Genomic DNA, 21,174 nt, shown 5'->3' with positions numbered 1-21,174 from the left:
AACTTGAAAGACTCCCTGTACTGTGATGCTATGGACAGTTTGCACCATTGTACAAACAAGGCACAATAACTCATACCAGTTGGACAGGGTTAGGAACTACGCTTCTCTGGAACTAGCCTCCAGATACCCCTAACTGCCTCTTCTGTTGTCACATTACCTTGTTCCTAACCATTTGCCAATTCAGAAATAATTAATCTAAGGGGTGTAACTGCCTCCTGGACCGTGTCCAGGTAAATCTCCCTCTCTAGCTATGCTGGTGTTCGCACTGTAGCTCATCAACCCTGAGTTGGTGTTTCTGAAGCAGTCAATACTTGCTGCAGATATGGTCACTAACCACAATGGGATTCTCCCATGTTGCAAACTACAACACATTGTTAGTTTTAATTAATCAGTTGTATTTATTTGTTTCTGTTATATTTCATCACTACTAACATTTCATAACTTGCTCAAATTCTAAATCAGGGTACATCAAAAAGAATAAAACGAGAGGAAATAGAACTTTTAAATTAAAACATAAACCTTTAATTATTCCTCACTGCTCTGTCTGTGCTTTTAGGCACCTTCATCATTGCTTTTGGTCTGTCAAGATGGACCACTAATGGGTAACCACAACTGAAGTTATATTTGTGTTTGTTTTACTAACTTTTGTGTTTAGGTCCAGGTAAATAGGATCCCCAGGAATTTTCACCAAAAGCTCTTGCCTGCACGATTACTGGAGAAACTGGCAGAAGATATTCAGGCAATTTTCCTTGCTGGTTGGTGTGAATTGCTTGATGTTACATAAACAAAATCAATATGATTCTTCTGACATAATTCTGAGTGCAGAATGTATATTTTTCTCTAGGTTTTTAACATATGAATCTGCCTTCCATAACTGTAAGTTCTCAGAAGTTATGCAATGTTTGAGTTCAGTCTCACATTTGTAATTCGGTAACTGTCTTAGCTCCTTACGTTATTCAGAAGAATGCTGGCTCCCTGGAAATGTCTCTGGATTCTCGTGAGTCTTTGATAATACCGTGATATACAACATTTTGGCATCTTGTTCATGCAGTATTAATGTGCTAAATTTGAAACAGCATAGTGGAGCAGGGAATTCAGCAGCTGCTTTGTGGAGTTTGCATGTGTACTTCCTCTAGATGCTCGTTACCTCTCACATCACAAAGAGATGCAGATTGGTAGGTCAGTTGTCCACTCATCTGTAGGTGATTGGGATAGTAAATGAGGTGAGGGAGAATGAGGAGAATGAGAAAAGAATTTAAAGAAAGGATTAATGTAGAATTAGTGTAAATACAAGGTTGATAGTTGGTGTAAACTCGATAAGCTGAAGGGCAACCACTTCGGGCAACCTGAATTCAAATAGCAATGGCAAAGGTGTGGCCAGTTGGGTGAAAAAGTTTCCTTGCAAATGAAGTGTATGGATCAAAGGAAACATCTTTCTACTAAACGTGTGTCCTGCAAGTGGGAATCCTGAACACTATTAGGAAAAAGAAGATTACTTGATTGCAGAAACTTGTTCTGTCAGTCAACACCAAGTAGAATAAGTTGGAGACAGAAGTCTTGTAGGTGGAAAAAAAATCAAAAATATTTGCATATTTATTACAGCGACATAAAAATGAAAACCAAGCTGATACATCACCAGCAAGCTCCTTGGAGCAATATGGAGGAACAATGGCCACTAGATACAGCAAACTGAGAATAAGATTAACAAATTAAGAAGCATAAATTAATACATACATTGCAAAAAGGCCACAGTTTCGTATCTCACACACACTCATCTGCGACCAGGTTCATCAGTCTTTAGAGCTGTGCCAACAGACTGGGCTGATGACAAGAAGAACAGGTAACAATAAAAAGCATTGAGACAGTCATCAAATAGTTTCAAAGTAAATGTTCTCATTGCTCAGAATGTTCCAACACTTTACGAGGAAGTTACTCGATTACAAAAATTCTTTACTAAACTGACATGAGCAGTGGCAAAAGGCTGAAACGCCAATTGCTTCTATTTCTTATGAGAAAAAGCCCTTTAATAACTCTAGGCAAATCCATCAATACTTGCTAACCCTCAGTTCCATGGCACGTGTGGCCTACCTACAGAAATAATGCCAGAAGAACTGACCTTGCAAGATGCTACAGTAAAACTAGTGTCCAGAGTGAGAATTCCAAATAACCTTCCTCTTATTTTCCCCATATACCCCTTAGTGACCATCACTTTACTCGTGTTGCTTCCTAGCTCAGGTTATCTAATCTTTGTATTGTAATAACTTGCTAAGTATCTGAGATGAGGACAGAGGAAGAGAAAATAATTCTAGTACCACTGTTATCCTATGCACATTTGTATTTGTTTTATTTTTGCAGGACTTATCTGGTGTCCTACATGACCAAACATTCTAAAGTACTTAGAAGTCATGAAGCAACATACACAGAATGTTGAAGGAACTCAGCAGGTCGAACAGCATCTATGGAAATGAATAAACAGTCAACATTTTGGGCCGAGACCCTTCTTCAGGACTGAGCATGAAGTCATGAAGCAGTCTTTAATGTATAATTTCAGATAGTAAGTGAATTTGAGAACACCTCTGGATTAAACTCAATACAACTGATTCAATGTCATGTTACCCAGTTGTGTTCAGCCTCCAAGTACAATTGTTTGATTAGCACAGTCCTAAGTGCCTTCAATAAAAATTTATCACAAAGGATGAGTTGTTACCCTTCATTTATCACAAATGTTACTTTCTTCTCAAATATGCAGACTTTTCCAAATGGAAGCCATTTTTTCAGGTATTCTGCAGGTACTGATGGAACTGGTCCAGCTTTTAGTAATTTTAAAAATTCACAATTATAAACATTCTATACTTAAGTCAGTTACGCTGTACATTTTATACAATATGGTACAATATTTGTTTCCTGTTCTGTTATTGCCATGATGCAGATACAAAATGGTGGAGCTCTGTATATTAAAAACTCGTCTGTTCTTCCTAGAGAGTAAATCGACAGGTAAATGAAACCTGAAAGAAGTAAAATTACCTTGAAGAATCTTTCACTATTCACTTTGTCCTCGAATGAACTAAAATATGAATTTGTAAAAGTCAGATGAACATGGTGCAATCAGTAGCTCTTATTAAATTCAACCATCTTATTTTCTCCTTATCTGCTACATTTCTCAGTCTTGTCCTATCCTTTACAGATCTCTCCACCCATTTATCCTTACTGTTTGTTTCTTTGTTGATTGTATACACTACACAGATTGACCAACTTGACGTAAATCTGTTTCAGCTTCATTCTAATGCAATAATGTGGGTATGTAGCAACTCTAAGTCACACTTGGGTAAGAGGTGTGGATGAAGCATGATCTTGTGACATCTTAGTTTTAAAACTGCTGAAAAAAATGTAATTATACAAGCATTCCAATAGATTTATGCTGTAAATTTGGGACTCATGGCCTTGTAATACTCTTAGCTGTTGGTGACCTTAAACAGATATAACTACTTGCACAATTTTCATCACTTCTTTGCCACAGTTAACATTTGTGGGATGGATTGATACTTAATGCAGCCACATTTCTAACTGGTGCTTAATATAAAGAGTGCCCACCTTGTAATATTCAAAGTAATTCAAAAGATGTCTTTCAACAATTCCTAATTTGCTCGAGAATCATTAGAATCTTTCCCACTGACAGTCCACAAATATTTTCATTAAAAAATTTTCTAAACCCACTGTTTAGCTTCCTCCCCAAATATATGCAATTTTGGTTCCAAGCTATGAACTTAATTTTGTGGATTTTACATGAGAAACAGCTGAGCTTCATAAAACCATTTCAATACATCCTTTGGAAATGATGTAATTAAGGCAAATTATACCTTCATAACTTCATAATGTTTACACGGGGAACTATTTCCTGCAGGCTTTGGGTGTAGTCTCCATTGCTAACAGTCAGAAGTACATCTTTTTTTTAATGAAGATTCACAGAAGAATCTTTGCTCTTTCTAACCATAATCCATCAAAATGAATCTAGAGCAGGGGTTCCCAACCAAGGGTCCATGGACACCATGGTTGATGGTAGGCATCCATGGCATAAAAAAGGTTGGGAACCCCTGATCTATAGAGATAAAGATTAACAAATGATCAGAAAATAATCATTCAACTTTTTATTTGCAACAAAATCAGAAAATACGAGAAAACTTAGCAAGCCACCAGCATCTCTGGAGAGAGAAACAGCCATTATTTCTGGTCTGTCACCTTTGTGTGTTCTGATGAAGGGTCACAGATCTGAAGCATTGACTGTTTCTCTACCCACAGATGCTGGCTGACTTACTAAACTTTTCCAGTATTTTCCATTTTAGTGTGATTCCCAGCATCTGCAGGTCTTTTTTTAACTTCAAACTTTGATTTGTGACTGTTTGTTTAAAAAAGTATTGGTAACATTTAAATTAATTATACTAAAGTGATAAATACAATTGGCTCAGTTAATAATATTTGTTGATGGAGTTTTGTTTGGAATCTACTTGTATGAGCCTTAGAAGATTGTAGAAAGTACAGTTGATTATTTTAGAGACAGGAAAGATATAAAAAATATGTTCTTAATGGTGGTAAACTGGACACAACTACCTTCTACAGAACAGGACAATCCTTCATGTTCAACAGTTCCAGATTCCTTCTTAACTCAACTCCCCTTTCCTCTGCTTCTCCTTTTCGGATTTTAGTAGGTACAGAAAGAAATCTGGTACTCACGTCGGCTGAGAGGGGGAGGAAAAAGATATTTCAATCTTCAGAAACTTGCGTAATGGCAATTCTGAGCAGCAATGAGACCCAAAGAGAGATAAGGTTTATCGCTGCCCTGTCCCTATCTTAGCGTGCAGTAGAATGAGAGCTAATGATATTGAAAAATAGATAGCAACACACAAAAGATGCTGGAGGAATTCAGCGGCTCAAGCAGCAACTATGGAAATGAATGAACAGTTGGCATTTTGGGCTGAGACCCTTCATCGGGACTGAAAAATAAATGGTCGTAGCTTTGTATTTCATATGAAATCATAGTTAAAAATGATTGCAGTGTGACTGATTTCAATCTTTCTTCTCCTCGGTACTTATTCCTGCTGACATTTCCTTTGATTTGCATATGTGCCTATGTGTATATTAAAGGGAACATAGGGCTGAGATTGACAGGGCACAAATCTGCATTGCCTACACCTCTCCTCCTTATGTACTTGTTCAACTCTAACTCTGAATGTCGTAACTGGAAAGAAAAAAATACATGATGGTATAGCTAAACTGATGGACTATTTAAATGTGCATTATACAGCGTGCAGTTCCACAATTTAGCCACCGTGAGCATCATCCACAAAATGTGATTGCAATTACCCAGGACACTCCACCTTCCCATATCCTTCACTACCAAGAACACGTGCTTCAGTTGCATGGGAACACCATATCTACAGGTTCCCCTTCCAAGTTGTACAGCATCCTGATTTAGAACTATCGTGCCAATCCGTCTTTGTTGTTGGGCTTTTAATCCTGGAACTTCCGCAGAAGTCCATCATCAGAAGGATTAAAATAGGCACAGAAAGTAATGGATCACACTCTCATCAGGGGCAGGTAAGGATAGACAATAAATACTGTCCATGTCTGAGAAATTAATAAATGCAGAAAGTTATGCTTGATACAGTGGGTTTAAGATATTTCATACATGGTACATAAAAATGATAGCATCAAAGACAAGCAATTTGAATGTCTAGTGTTCCAGTCAACAGACCTGTATCATTATTGGCTCTTAACTCGACAGCAAAATAAGCTTTGTTTTTTTTGTGAGAAATCGTCTTTTTTGTAACACATAATCAAAATTGAAATCTGAAATTACTTAACTATTCTTTTAGTTTCTTCAACAGTTGTACATCACCAGATTCGGTCCCTTTTCTGTATAATTTCAAGGCTCTCACTTGTCAGCCATTCACTTTCCACCAATATAGCTCACATAAGCTCACCTTCAATATGTTGAACCAAGAATCCAAACTCCATTTTGTAATGTGAGTTCAGATCTTAATTTGAATTCTATCGTGGGTTTATTGTGTATAATATTATATGACAGGTGTTCCTTTTTAATAATTAGTGGTTAAGGATTTAATCACCTACACTTGGCTCAGTAAATTAATATTGTTGAATTCATAAGATTTGGGCATACCCCATCAAACATTAAATAAGCCTTGAAGATCCATGCTTAGAATTGCCTAAGCAATAATTTTCAGTTAACTTGACCTTGGTTTTCCTAACCATTTAACTCTGTACTTGTCTTCAGTGTGGCTTCTAATTTAGAATAAAAACCCTAAATACAGCCAAGTTTTGATCTACTTGAGCACGAGCAACTGATTCTATATATTCCATTTATTTAGTCATCCAGCAGTCATTCATTTAAGCTATTTTCAAACCTGGAACTGAATTTTACTCCCAACTCTTTGCATGGGATAACACATGAATGGAATATTCACTTATTATACCAGCAGCTGCTGAGCTCGTTGAGCTGCTTTGTACCAGTAATGAGCTTTTTTTTTTACAATTATCACTGAGATTTAGATAAAAAATAAAACAATAAGAAATGAGATGGCTATTGTAAAGTATCATCTGTAGAGCACGAAGTCTACGTCTAAAAAGCTACCCTTTTCCCTGCAATGAATCATACCATGACTCTTCAGCACATCTTTTTCTTTCTCATTGCAAAGTTTGAATGAAGTGTGCTGATAATTATCTTGCTGCTGGGAATGCCATTGCATGCTGTATAAATGCTGGGTGTGGGTTTTGAAGGAAGGCTGATTTCTCTGCATTAGTGATAAAAGAGCAGTCATTTACAGGAAGAAAGCAGGGCATTCAGTAGCTTTCTTTTTCTCAAAGAGTCCAACCACTCTGCTTTGCTGCGGCGATTTTGTTATACTTGAATGTGTGTTCCATGTATCTGGTTGGCCATGGTGTAAAGGTTCTGAATGCTCCAGAGGATCCGCTTCTGGTGCCCAACTAATGTCACTCCAATTCTGCAGAGGTCACTAAAATGAGAGAAGTCAATCAGAACGACAAATTAAAACCAACAGCTTGATTCAATATTTTGTATATTTATTCTACAGATGCTCTTATCTCTCTAGATGAGGCACCAAACTATATAAATAGCTGTGAATTTAGAATGAAAGCAAGATTTTAATCATGAAAAAGCCAAGAGTGGTAATGAAAATATTAGAAAATCATGCATTTCACTGTATTAACAGTACTTTAAATGAGTTTGTATTGTAGATCACACTAATAACCAAAAAATAAGTTGAAAATTTCAGGTTTGCGGAGACCTTTGAAGGTGAGGAACAAAACTACAATGCATGAAATATGTAACATCTAACTAAAAGATGGGATTTTGCAAAGCTAGTACTGAGGGGAATTGTCTGTACCAAGTCTATATTGGAAATGGTGAAAGTTAAGGTAGAATTCAAACCCAATTAGGAGGGAAACTAAAATGGAACCAAAGCATATTAACCAAGGTAATGCGGAATTGCTATAGCAACAGTTAAGTTTAATGATATTTTCAAAACCATGAATTGCTATGTAAAGGAGGAATTGATAATGAATGCCACAGGGGAACAAGTGGTAAGTGATAAGCATTATGCAGTTAGGAAGCAGAGTGGATTATTCAATACTTAAAGGTTGGAGGGCAGGTATACCACAGTGAATTGTACAGCAAATTCTTTAGAGATGCAAAACTATGTGCCAGGACTACCTAACACTGCTTTCATTGAGAGTGTGACCAATTAATGATGGTGGGGTAGAATATCAGAGAGAAACCCCCAATCTCCCACTGACAATGAAGAGAGGGACTGGGAAATACAAGGTAGCCATTCCAAAACTGCATGCTAAAACCACACAACATTTTGCTAATGTGAAAAATTTAGTGACAGCACTTCTCTTGTACGTGGTTTTGTGACCAAGTTTAGAGTTTTGTTACAAATGTTACAAAATTACACATCAACTCAAAATAAATCTATCATCAAACTGCAGTCCAGCATAAAAATAGTAAGAGTTCATCCATGGTATATTTCTTGTGAAATTAGCACCATTAGCTCAGAAGGGTAAGGGAAAGGAAGAAGGCAGCCGTAACAGGGAACTCTATAGTTAGGGGGTCAGACAGGCGATTCTGTGGAAGCAGGAAAGAAATGCGGATGGTAGCTTGCCTCCCAGGTGCCAGGATCCGGGATGTTTCTGATCATGTCCACGGTATCCTGAAGTGGGAAGGTCAACAGCCAGATGTCGTGGTACATATTGATGACAACGACATAGGTAAGAAAAGGGAAGAGGTCCTGAAAACAGACTACAGGGAGTTAGGAAGGAAGTTGAGAAGCAGGACCTCAAAGGTAAATATCTCAGGATTACTGCCTGTGCCACATGACAGTGAATATAGGAATAGAGTGAACTGGAGGATAAATGCATGTCTGAGGGATTGGAGCAGGGAGCAGGGATTCAGATTTCTGGATCATTGGGACCTCTTTTGGGGCAGGTTTGACCTGTACAAAAAGGATGGGTTGTACTTGAATACAAGGGGAACCATCTTGGCAGGGAGGTTTGCTAAGGCTGTTGGGGAAAGTTTAAACTAGAGTTGCTGGGAGGTAGGAACCGAACTGAAGGGATGGAGGAAGCGGCTGTTGGCTCACAAATAGAGAAAGCTTGGAGACAGTGCGAGAGGGAGGATAGGCAGGTGATAGAGAAGGGATACGCTCAGACCGATGGTTTGAGGTGTGTCGATTTTAATGTAAGAAGCATCATGAACAAAGCGGATGAGCTTAGAGCGTGGATCAGTACCTTGAGCTATGATGTTGTGGCCATTACAGAGACTTGGATGGTTCAGGGGCAGGAATGGTAACTTAGAGTGCCAGGCTATAGATGCTTCAGAAAGGACAGGGAGGGAGGCAAAAGAGGTGGGGACGTGGCACTGCTGATCAGAGATAGTGTCACGGCTGCAGAAAAGTAGGGAGTCATGGAGAGATTGCCTACTGAGTCTTTGTGGGTGGAAGTTAGAAACAAGAAGGGGTCAATAACTCTACTGGGTATTTTTTATAGACCACTCAATAGTAACAGGGACATAGAGGAGCAAATAGGGAGATAGATTCTGGGAAGATGTAATAATAACAAGGTTGTCATGGTGGGAGATTTTAATTTCCCAAATATTGATTGGCATCTCCCTAGAGCAAGGGGTTTAGATGAGGCGGAGTTGTTAGGTGTGTTCAGGAAGGTTTCCTGACATAATATGTAGATAAGCCTACAAGGCTTACTGAGAAAGTAAGGAGGCATGGGATGCAAGGGGACCTTGCTTTGCAGATCCAGAATTCACTTGCTCACAGAAGGCAAAGAGTGGATGTAGATGGGTCATATTCTGCATGGAAGTCGGTGACCAGTGGAGTGCCTTAGGGATCTGTTCTGGGACCCCTTCTCTTCGTGATTTTTATAAATGACCTGGATGCGGATGTGGAAGGATGGGTTAGTAAATTTGCTGACGATACAAAGGTTGGGAGTGTTGTGGACAGTGTGGAGGGCTGTCAGAGGTTACAGCGGAACATTGATAGGATGCAAAACTGGGCTGAGAAGTGGGAGATGGAGTTCAACCCAGGTAAGTGTGAGGTGGTTCATTTTGGTAGGTCAAACATGATGGCAGAATATAGTATTGATGTTAAGACTCTTGGCAGTGTGGAAGATCAGAGGGATCTTGGGGTCCAAGTCCATAAGGCACTCAAAGCTGTAACATTACCTCTCGGCTCTTAAACTCAATCCCATGGTTGATGAAGGCCATACACCATGTGCCTTCTTAACCACAGAGTTAACTTGCGCATTCAAGAAGTAAAGAAGGGCTTATGAACTGTTCAAAAACCTAGGCAATGATAGAGATCTTAAAGATTATAAGGCTAGCAGGAAGGAGTTTAAGAATGAAATTAGGAGAGCCAGAAAGGGCCATGAGAAGGCCTTGATAAGCAGGATTAAGGAAAACCCCAAGGCGTTCTACAAGTATGTGAAGAGCAAGAGGATAAGATGTGAGAGAATAGGACCAATCAAGTGTGATAGTGGAAAAATGTGTATGGAACCAGAGGAGATAGCAGAGATACTTAATGAATACTTTGTTTTAGTATTCACTACGGAAAAGGATCTTGGCAATTGTAGGGATGAAATATTAAATGAAAAACAAAATTTTGTATACAAGTTTCCCATTTTCCAAAGTAGAGCATTAACCCACAGCGCAATTTGAGAAATGGATTGCGAAATGGTTAAATAAATGTCAGTTTTGAGGTTTGGTCTCTCAATCTACCTGGTTAAACAATTCTGGTCATCATGCTTTAAGAATGATTTGAAGAGGCCAGAAAGGTTACAAAATGGATTAATTAGAATGGCTCCAGGGCAGAGGGATTACAGCTAAAATGTTTGGTTGTAGAATCTGGTATTGTTCTCCTTGGAGAACAATAGGTTGAGGGGAGACTTGTTGGAGGTATACAGTCTTGTCAAGGGCAAACAAAAGGACGTTTTCCCATTATCAAATAGATCCAGGCCTAAGATAAACAAATTTAACATTTTGGGCAAGAGATACAAAGAGATAATTGGACAAAAAAAACTTTTGAATAGTCTGTCAGGATTTAAAGTTTACTGCCTGGTGGGAACTGAATCAGTCAGTCTTCAAAAGGACACTGGATGGGCAATTGAGAGAAAATATTTTGCTGAATTTTCTTGGGTAAGAGACAGGTGAACTGTTTTAGCAGGAGCTGGCAGAGATAGGCCAAATGGTCTTCTGTACTAACTTACTTTTATGTTATAACAATACTATGATTCAAATTATTTACAGGTATTATCTGAACTTGAGCTTGACGAGCTTAGTTAATGGGTTATAAGATCAAAGATTCATAGTGATTACAAAATAGTTAAATGTAAAGGTGGAGTCATACTTTTAGAAACACTTAAATGAAAGACTCAAGATCTTGGAACAAGGAATCCATTGCTTCAGCAACACTGCTTACAATACCTGCTGTTTATGTACACAACAGTATCCAATGTGGCATAACCAGCTGATGAGAAATTCTCTTTGTATTGGCCCATTTTGATACCATCAAGCCATTCATCTACTGTAGAGAGGGTGGAAGTGTCTGGAGTACATGGATCCTGTAACATACTGCCTGACCTGTGTATACACAAAAGAAAATTGTCAGAAGTTGAAGCACTCCTTTCTATCTCAAACTAATTTCTTTCAATCATCTTTGTCCTTTTGATCTTTGAAAAGTTAGACTTCTATTTCAATATTATTAGTGATTAGTCTTACCAAGCTGCATCATTAGCTAATGTTTTGAGGCAACTAGGATTTCGTATCAACTTGTCAAGAATGTTCACGATCTGGCCAAATTTTGGTCTATCTCCACGTGCTTTTTGCCAGCAATCCAACATCAATTGGTGAAGCACAGCAGGACAATCCATTGGTGCAGGCAGGCGATATCCTTCATCTATTGCTTTTATCACCTGTGGTGGATGCAAAAGTTTTTATCCCGACTTTCACTTAATACATTTACTAGTTCTTGCAAGTTACACATCCCAAAGAACTAAGGCACTTTTCACACGTTTGTGTTTAATAAATAAAATAGAATATGTTAGAACTGAAATGAAGCACAGCATTGCCAAACTATTGTAAAAATATTAATAATATGAAAATTAATAAGAAAATACTTCTGACAATTTTATTCAGTGTTCTGGAAGAATGGATTAGCTATTGACATGTGCATAGAGACAAATTTAATAGATGCAGCAGGTTATGCAATTCTTTGGTAGCATCTTGATCAGCAAATACAGGTGAGAACTGATTCTTAAGTAGCAACTGCTAATAATAATCTCTTTGCAGTAAGTATTCAAATGAGCCACTGGGATTTTGAATAATATGCCCTTATAATGGTATCAGTAATAAGAAATAGTTGTTTAAACAATTCTAGAAACTTCTTGTTTGGAAAGATTTGGCTCAGCCTATGGAAAAAAGGTGTTAAGAGAAAAATAACTTGTTAAAATAGATTTGGCTATAAGAAGCTGTTGTCAATAATGGCAGTCATCAAACTTTCAAATATATATAAAATATTTTGATCTTGATGAAGAGACTTGTTGGCTCATTAGAGATCATTGTTGCTGAAGAGTTTCTGATCTCATTGCAGGACCAGGATGACCATTCAAAAATACAATGTACAGGCTTCAACCAGTCCTTCCAGAAATCAGTCTGAGTAGTCCCTTGGAGGTGGCTTATAGTATTTTATCTTAACTTAGCAATTAGCTATCTAAATTCTTTTTTCAATAAATATAATTTTTAATCTCAAAATATTTATTTGGCATAATTATCACCCACTTTCACATGTTCCTTTCTGCCTACTGAGTTATATAACACAACCATTGAACTGCGGCAAATTTGTATTAGGAACTTGGCAGAAGTTAATATTTTCTCTTTTGAAACTTTGCTTTTGAATCACCTGCTACCTTGGTGAGCCTAAATATTATTCTCTTAGCCTGTCCTTTATAACAAATTAGCCACTACTCAGGCTGAGGTGCCTCGTTCCATCTCATGAGCAATGTTTAGTTTATTGTGAATAAGGAGAGGTAATACATTCATTCGTTCAGTCAATGGGGTGAGAAAAGTCATTGAAAATTTGCAACCTAGTGACTTTGAAATGAAGGTCATCAAAAATGGACACAATGTTGATGTACTAAGAGAATGAACTGTTCTCTTGAGAACAAATCCTGATTAAAGGGAAGGGAGCAAACTGGCAGGGTAGAAATATGTATTGGTGACTCTTGCTGTAATGTAATGTAGAATATCACAAGGATAAGTGATAATACATTTAAAAAAAACCATAATATATATATTTTAAAAATCCATAGCCAAGCATGTGTTTTTGCTACTTACATCCTGATTGGACATTTCCCAGTAAGGCCTTTCTCCATATGACATCACTTCCCACATAACAATCCCATAACTCCACACATCACTGGCAGAAGTGAACTTGCGGTAAGCAATAGCCTCTGGGGCTGTCCATCGGATAGGTATCTTTCCTCCCTGAAAATGTATGCAGTCAAAATGCTTCAGATGCAGATATTCCATTTAAATCATGCATAAATATATAGTTAAAATATAAGCATAAATAGTTTGTAACATCTGCATTGAGCAAATCTTGTCCTGAGTTATCAGGATCAAGTGGATAGACTAGGACAGTATTCCTTGGGGCGTGGGGCAGCACGTTAGCATAGTGGTTAGCACAAAGCTTTACAGTACCAGTGACCCCAGGTTCAATTCCCACCACTGGCTGTAAGGAGTTTGTACATTCTCCCCCCCCCCCCCCCATGTGGGCTTCCTCCAGGTGCTCTGGTTTCTTCCTACAGTGCGAAGATGTACCACTTGGTAGGTTAATTGGTCATTATAAATTGTTACGTGATTAACATCGAAGGGTTGCTGGCTGGTGCGGCTGGAAGGGCCTAGTTGGTGCTGTATCTCAATAAGTAAATAAATAAGTAAACAAACAAACAATAAATAAAGACTGAAAGGTGATCTGACAGAAGTGTACAAGATCATGAGGCGTACAGATAAGATGAGTGCACTTAGTCTTTTTCCCATGGTTCCTATGAGTGATTTAATAGAAACATGAGGGACAATTTTTTTTTAACACAGTAAGTGATATATATAATCTACATTAAGGATGAGCTACCAGAGGAAATGGTTGAAACAAGTAAAATAATAAATCTTAAAAGATAGTTGGAGAGGGACATAGCCTAGCAGAGTTCAGAGGAATATGGACAAAAGGAATATGGAGCTTCAATGATAATTTGTCTGACATGAATGTTAGGCTGAAGGCCTATGTTCATGCTCTATGACTCTGATTCACATTTGTTGACTAATTTGTAATAGAATTAGTCAATTTACACTCTCATGCTTATTGATTTAATTAACACTATAAGCTCTTATCAGCTATGGTCAGCATAATAAGTTCATACTTTGAAGGAACTTTCGAGGGCCTACTTTATCCCAGCCTTTTAATACCATACTTCTATTAACATTTTGTTTGAAAAATTGCATTCTACTTTTACACTTCAACGCCTGGGGTCTAACTTTAAGAATACATTTCCAATATGGTGCCAGGAAAAAGTGGAAGCAGATTCAACAGTAACATCTGACAGACAGCTGGACATAAAAAGAATTAATTTACAAGATGAGGGGTGGGGAGGATATGAAATGACAGATTGTGGACTTAGACAGTAATGTACTTTTATACAAGGTCAATGGGTAGAATTTTTCTTTTTGCTTGATACTGTTTCTCCACATCAGGTTTACTGGTCTGTGTAAGTAACCATGGCTCCATAAAATCAGTCATTTATAAAATGAATGTAATTAATTGGAAGCACTTGCTTCTCTACTCCAGGTTGACCACAATTCTCTTGTGTCTTTCTACTAGGTTGCTAAAACTAAGCAGAGAGATTTTTTTTGAGACTCCTAGGTCAAACCAAAATGATGGTCCTGAACTAATGATAATCCAATGACTATGCAAGGAAAAGGAAGAAAGGTCCATCTATTATGGACTATCTACTATCAATAGATTCAAACAAGAGGACGTGAGTTGAGAGTTAAAGGGCAAAAGTTTAGGGGTAACATGAGGGGGAACTTCTTTACTCAGAGAGTGGTAGCTGTGTGGAACGAGCTTCCAGCAGAAATGGTTGAGGCAGGTTTGATGTTGTCATTTAAAGTTAAGTTGGATAGATATATGGACAGGAAAGGAATGGAGGGTTATGGGCTGAGTGCAGGTCAGTGGGACTAGGGAGAGTAAGAGTTTGGAACAGACTAGGAGGACCCAGATGGCCTGCTTCCGTGCTGTAATTGTTATATGGTTATTGTTATAATAGGTGGCTTGGATTTACCTTATAGACCTTCCCTGTACTGTTCTCTCGCTCTGTTAGTGGAGAACTATGTCATCTGAATTTTGATTTTGGATTTGAACACCATCTTCTGACATTGTGAGTGCTTAAACTGAGGTACATTGACAGGATCCAATAACTTAAATCAGGCATCACTCTTTGAAGTGCTAGAAACTCTAGCTCAATCCATCCACTCACCCTAGTTGTATAGGCTGCCTCCGGGTCATCCTCTAGCACGCGTGACAACCCAAAATCTGAAACCTTGCAGACAAAATTGCTGTTGACTAGAATGTTTCTTGCTGCAAGGTCCCGATGAATGTAATTCATATCTGAAAGATACTTCATCCCGGAGGCAATTCCTCTGAGCATTCCGACCAGTTGAATGACTGTGAATTGTCCATCATGCTTCTGCACATAATTATAAAACATTTAATCAAAAATGTCATCTTTATATCAGGTATCAACCTATTAGAAGGAATAAAACTATCTACAAAGCTGAAGAGAGACAAATACAAACACAGTATGTTTCTTAAAAGTCTAGTCTTAAAAACCTCACTGGGTCTCTCAGCTTGTTTCAAGGCTGACTTTGGAACATCCTGCGAGAATCACATAATGCACCACTTGTAGCAGTATATGAACTTGAATAGAATTGATACTCTTGGGTTAAAAAAAGTTTCTTCAATAACATACTTGAAAACTGGTTAGGGACAAAGAAACTCATTTGCTGTAGAATTTCTGAACTTTGAATTGTTTCAATTTGAAGAGAGGACAATTCTGGGCAAAATGAAACTGAAGAAGTGAAATAATATGTATCTTGGATATGCAGTTGGTTAGGCACTGGTAGATGGAATGTACTTTAAAACCTTTGTGGATGTCTTAAAATCCATTTCAATTGGCAATTTTTATGTAAGTGTTCTGGACATTACATTCACCCATATGGATCAGCAAGCTACTGCTGGAGGAACTCAGCAGGTCACGCAGAATTTGAGAGAGGAAATTATTTGTCAACGTTTTGAGTCAAACCCTTACATCAGGACCGAGGGTGAAGAGGCAAGATCCACTCCCAGTCTTGAGGAAGGGCTTCAAATTGAAATGTCGACCATTCCTCCCACAGATGCTGCTTGACACACTGAGTTTCTCAGCAGGTTATCTGTTGATCCAGATTCCAGCATTTGCAGCTCTTACATCTCCACTCATGTGGACATCTGATGTACTCGATATACACTCTCTGAATTCCATCATCGTCCAACAAGGCTATTGATACATGATAAAGGCCATAAAGTACTTTGACGTCACACTTCTTTCTCCTCTACAGAATGAACCCGTAACTGAAGGTCGAGCCGTATCTCCAATGGGTCTTCATGTTTCTTATAGCTAATAGGAGCACATTCCCTACTTTGAATATGCAGTACGAAGGTTGATATGGTAGTCATGTTGTAGGCAATTGCCAGCTGCACTTGGTTGTTCATGGAAGAGCTGCTAGCCTTAATGTAGTTTTATGACTGGATTTCATCTTCATAAAAGGGTGTACTACACAGAGTCCAACCATGAAAGAAAGATCAATAAAGAATGAAAAATAAATGGATTTTGCCATCTGAACTAGGTGGTGTACGGAACGGTATCCTCTCAGCAGTGGGTGTTTTTTCGTAAATGCCATTAGAATGACCAAGCTGTCACTACTGGGATGGATAGGTTGCACAGTTAATCAAGAATCTAGGCAGTTATAATGGTGCATACCAATGCATTCAATGCAGATGGGGTGAGGCGACTTACTATCTGACCTAAGTGGGACAACTTCTAGGCTTCAATGTAATTCCTGCTTAGTGGCTAATAATTCCACAGTTTATTGACAAATTAGTGATTGTCAACATGTTTAAACAATTCATTTCTATGAATATTTTAAAATATGCAAAACTCCTCTAGGACAAGTACTGCACTGTGGCAATGGAATGATCTGTATGGATGGCACGCAAAACAAAGTTTTTTACTGTACCTCAGTACATTTGGTAATAATAAATCAATTTTGGCATCTTTGGGGAAGTGAGCTGTGAAGATCTTTGGTCCAGGCACAGCTACAAGCTTTTGCTCTTAAATAACATACCTTGCACTCAACTGCACTGCACTGAATGAGTCTAGTTCAAGTTTTGCATGACAGAAATTTGTCTCACAGCAATATCATTATTTATTTTGCTATTGGATATTACCAGTGAAGTGCGAGGTCAAGTTTACAGAACAGACTTCAGTACAAATGAAGTAGAAATATGGGTCTAGCTGCATGAAAATACATACACTAATTTCAAGTGATAATATTGAATTACTGAGGAGCTATTGATCAATTTTCATTCATGAATAAATTACAAAATCTATAATCATTACTCAGCTGGTTATGTTAAGCCTTGCATATGAAACAGTTGTGAATTATATTGATTAAATTTCAAAAGCACATTATCTTGAGTTATTTAAGATTAATGCAGGAATCCAGTTCCATTATTCAAATTGCATGCTGTCCTTTACTTAAATTAGTCAACCTCATTTTCTACGTGTCTATCCAACACCGAGAACATGCCAATCTGTAACTTCATGCAAAGCAGCAGCCTGCCAACTGTGCCATAAAAGTAAAACCTGGATAAGCCAGCACCCATGAGACATCGCTAATTTTCCATATTATCAGTTATTACTCCTGGTAATACATTTATTTCACTTCCTATTTACATTACACAATAAAATAATACATCCTTAGTGAATTTGCTGAGTTTAATTGAGTGGGAACTAAGTTGTGGGGCATTTACAGGGAGTAGGAAATAGAAATCAGTGAATTGTCTAGACAAGCTGACACATATCTAATCACAGCTCGGTCCACAAAACTTGCAGCCCCCTCAATGAGGTGGTGTATAGGAGTGAGAAAGATCAGTTGTTTGAAAGGTGTAGCAACAACAAACTCACATTCAATGTCAGCAAGACAAAGAAACTGATTGTTAATGGGAAAGCTGAGAGAATACACAGCAGTCCATAATGAGGAGTCAGCGGTGGCAAGGACGATAGCTTCAAGGTCCTGGGCACTATCTTCTCAGAGGATCTATCCTGGGCCCAACACATTGATGCAATCACAAAGAAGGCTCTGTGTCATTAGGAGTTTGAGGAAATTTGATATGGCACCAAAGAGTCTTGGAAATTTCAATTGATGTAGGATGATGAGAATTCTGACTGGTTGCATCTCTGCCAGGTATGGAATCTCCAATGCACAGGAACACCAGAGGCTGTAAAAGGTTGTAGACTCAGCCAGTTCCACCAAAGGTACATCCTTCCCCGCCGTCAAGGACATCTTCACAATCAAGGTGCCTCAAGAAGACAGCATCCATCATTAAAGACCCTCTCATCTGGGACATGCCCTCTTCTCATTACTACCATTGGGGAAGAGGCACAGAAGCCTGAAGTCCCACACTCAATGTCAAAAACAGACCTATAACAACTCTGGAGGAGTTACAAACTACAGTGGCTGAGATGGAGGAGACTGCGCATGTAACAATTACTTCCCGGGTGCTTCACCAGTCACAGCTTCATGGGAGAGTGGCAAAGAGAAAGCCACTGTTGAAAAAAACTCACATGAAATCTCAGCTAGAGTTTGCCAGAAGGCATGTAGAAGACTCTGAAGTCAGATGGAAGAAGATTCTATGGTCTGATGAAACCACAATTGAGCTTTTTGGCCATCAGACTAAACATAAGCTGAACACAGCACATCATCAAAAACACACCATCCCTACCATGAAGCACGGTGGTGGCTGCATCATGCTGTGGGGATACTTCACTGCAGCAGGTCCTGGAAGGCTTGCGAAGGTAGAGGGTAAAATGAATGCAGCAAAATACAGGGAAATCCTGGAAGAAAACCTGATGCAGTCTGCAAGAGGACTGTGACTTGGGAGAAGATATGTTTTCCAGCAAGACAATAGCCTCAAGCATAAAGCCAATGCTACACAGGAATGGCTCAAAAACAACAAAGTTAATATCCTGGGGTGGCCAAATCAGAGGCCAGACTTCAATCCAATTGAGATTTTGTGGCTAGACTTGAAAAGGGCTGTTCACTCATTGTCCCCATGCAATCTGAAGAGCTTGAGCAGTTTTGTAAAGAAGAATTGGGAAAAATTGCAGTGTTCAGATGTGCAAAGCTGATAGAGACCTATCCACACAGACTCAAGACTGTAATTGCTGCTAAAGGTGCACCTACTAAATACTGACTTGAAGGGGTTAAATACTTAGCAATCAATTATTTTGTGTTTTATAATTGTAATTAATTTAGATCACTTTGTAGAGATCTGTTTTCACTTTGACACAAAAGTCTTTTTCTGTTAATCAGTGTCAAAAAAAGCCAAATTAAATCCACTGTGATTCAATATTTTAAAACAATAAAACATGTATTCTTCAAAGTGGAGGTGTGAAAACTTTTTACAGGTACTGTATGTCAGTGATAATAATTCACTAAATCTGATTCTCAAACCTATCCTGACTGTAGATCTGGCTGCATATTTAACTCACACTAAAACCACTGGCTCACACATCTGAGTGAGGCAGATGTCAAACTGTCAGGATTTCAGAACATACTAGAATATTGGAGTTAAGTCCACATCAGAAATCATGGATACCTGCCTTTTTCCAAACAAGAGGGGGAGATTTGGATTGAAGGATATGATCAATACCATCTCTCATCTTATCCTCTTTTTCCCATTCCTATCAAAACACTAACTGCAACATTGCTGTTAGCCCTGGGCCTCCCATATACTTAAATTAGATTGGAAAATTCCAAAAGGGTATTAGAGTCACTTACTTCTAATTGAAGTCTCAAATTTGTTACTTTCTTGTGGTAATTAACTTGAGCCCAGACAATGGAGGGTTGACAAAGAAGTGACATCTTGATTTGAGACTAATTTTGGAAGTCATTACAGAAACTCACTGGCTTTAGTGTTAACAGTGGGTAGTGGTTAGCACAATGCTTTACAGTACCAGTGACCTGGGTTCAATTCTCACTCTTGTCTGTAAGAAGCTTGTATGTTTCCTCTAAGTGCTCCGATTTCCTTCCACAGTCCAAAAAGATATACTGGTTGATGGGTTAATTGGTCATTGTAAATTATGCAGCTATTAGGCTAACGTTAAATTGGAGGTTGCTGGACAGCTTGAAGGGCTGGAAGGGCCTATTCTGTACAGTATGTCAATAAATAAATATATACACCTCACTCCTGTCCTGTCCTCTTGTAACCAGCTTACTGTATATTTGAATGAAAATATATTTTCCATCTAGTATTTGGTTGTTACAGACTATTTATTTAAATTGCTACGAAATTTGTCTAAGTATTTAATCACAAAGGATTTTAAGCAATGCCTGTCTTCATAGCAGTTGGCATATTATTTGTGGCAGGAAACCAGATGGGAAGTGAGAGAGGAAGATGACTGATTGCAAAGAAAGTATACACTTTGGTAGGTACCTCCTGCAACCTAATAAAATGGCCACTGAGTGCATGTTCAGTATCTTCTGCTTTTGTAGCCCATCCACTTCAAGGTTTGATGTGTTGTGCGTTTAGAGATGCTCTTCAGCAGACCACTGTTGTAACGTGTGATTATTTGAGTTACTGTCACCTTTTTGTCAGTTTGAACCAGTCTGGCCATTTCCCTCTTTCCTCTCTCATTAAGAACTCATTTTTCCCCACAGAACTGCTCTCATTGGATGTCTCTTTTTTGCACCATTCTCTGTAAACTCTTAGAGATTGCTGTGCATGAGAATCCCAGGAGATCAGCAGTTTCTGAGCTACCTGGACCATCGCATCTGGCACCAACAATCATTCCACATCTAACGTTACGCAGATCACATTTCTTCCGTGGTATGATATTTGGTTTGAGCAATAATTAAACCTCGTGACAATATCTGCATGCTTTCATGCATTGAGTTGCCACATTCTTGCTGTTGACTAGATATTTGCATTAACAGGCAGGTGTATAGGTGTACCTAATAAAGTGGCCACTGTGTATATAAATTAATTCAAAGCATAATTCCTTTATGTCCTAAGCTTGGCATGGTGCACGACAAATGAGCTATAATAGTAACTTGAGCTAATTGTGTAGCCAAAGGATGATTGGCAGAGTTTGAGCACCTTTAAATCGTTAAACCCAAGTAGGTTTTCTAGTAAACACCAATGCCTTGAATGGAAAAGTAGTGGATATGTCCCAGTCCATCACGGCAAAAGCCCATTATCAACATGCAGC

The 21,174-nt window shown here is 38.4% G+C and overlaps 1 protein-coding gene across 1 annotated transcript in view; it reads right to left on the bottom strand.

Moving 5' to 3' along the window:
• Positions 1 to 1,568: 1,568 nt before the first annotated feature.
• The window catches only part of epha4b (eph receptor A4b), a 386,372-nt gene continuing 366,766 nt past the window's right edge, over positions 1,569 to 21,174 (bottom strand). The window contains exons 13-17 of the mRNA XM_072255642.1: positions 15,124 to 15,333; positions 12,929 to 13,078; positions 11,315 to 11,508; positions 11,021 to 11,176; positions 1,569 to 7,028 (exon numbers count right to left, since the gene is read on the bottom strand). Coding sequence (XP_072111743.1) covers positions 6,914 to 7,028; positions 11,021 to 11,176; positions 11,315 to 11,508; positions 12,929 to 13,078; positions 15,124 to 15,333 — 825 coding nt within the window. The 3' untranslated portion in view covers positions 1,569 to 6,913. The remainder of the gene's footprint in view (positions 7,029 to 11,020; positions 11,177 to 11,314; positions 11,509 to 12,928; positions 13,079 to 15,123; positions 15,334 to 21,174) is intronic.

Source organism: Mobula birostris, chromosome 4 (assembly GCF_030028105.1).
Source record: "Mobula birostris isolate sMobBir1 chromosome 4, sMobBir1.hap1, whole genome shotgun sequence".
In the NCBI taxonomy this organism is placed as follows: domain Eukaryota; kingdom Metazoa; phylum Chordata; class Chondrichthyes; order Myliobatiformes; family Myliobatidae; genus Mobula; species Mobula birostris.
The sequence above is the reverse complement of the archived record's forward strand: the minus strand, read 5'-3'. Positions and strand labels throughout refer to the sequence as shown.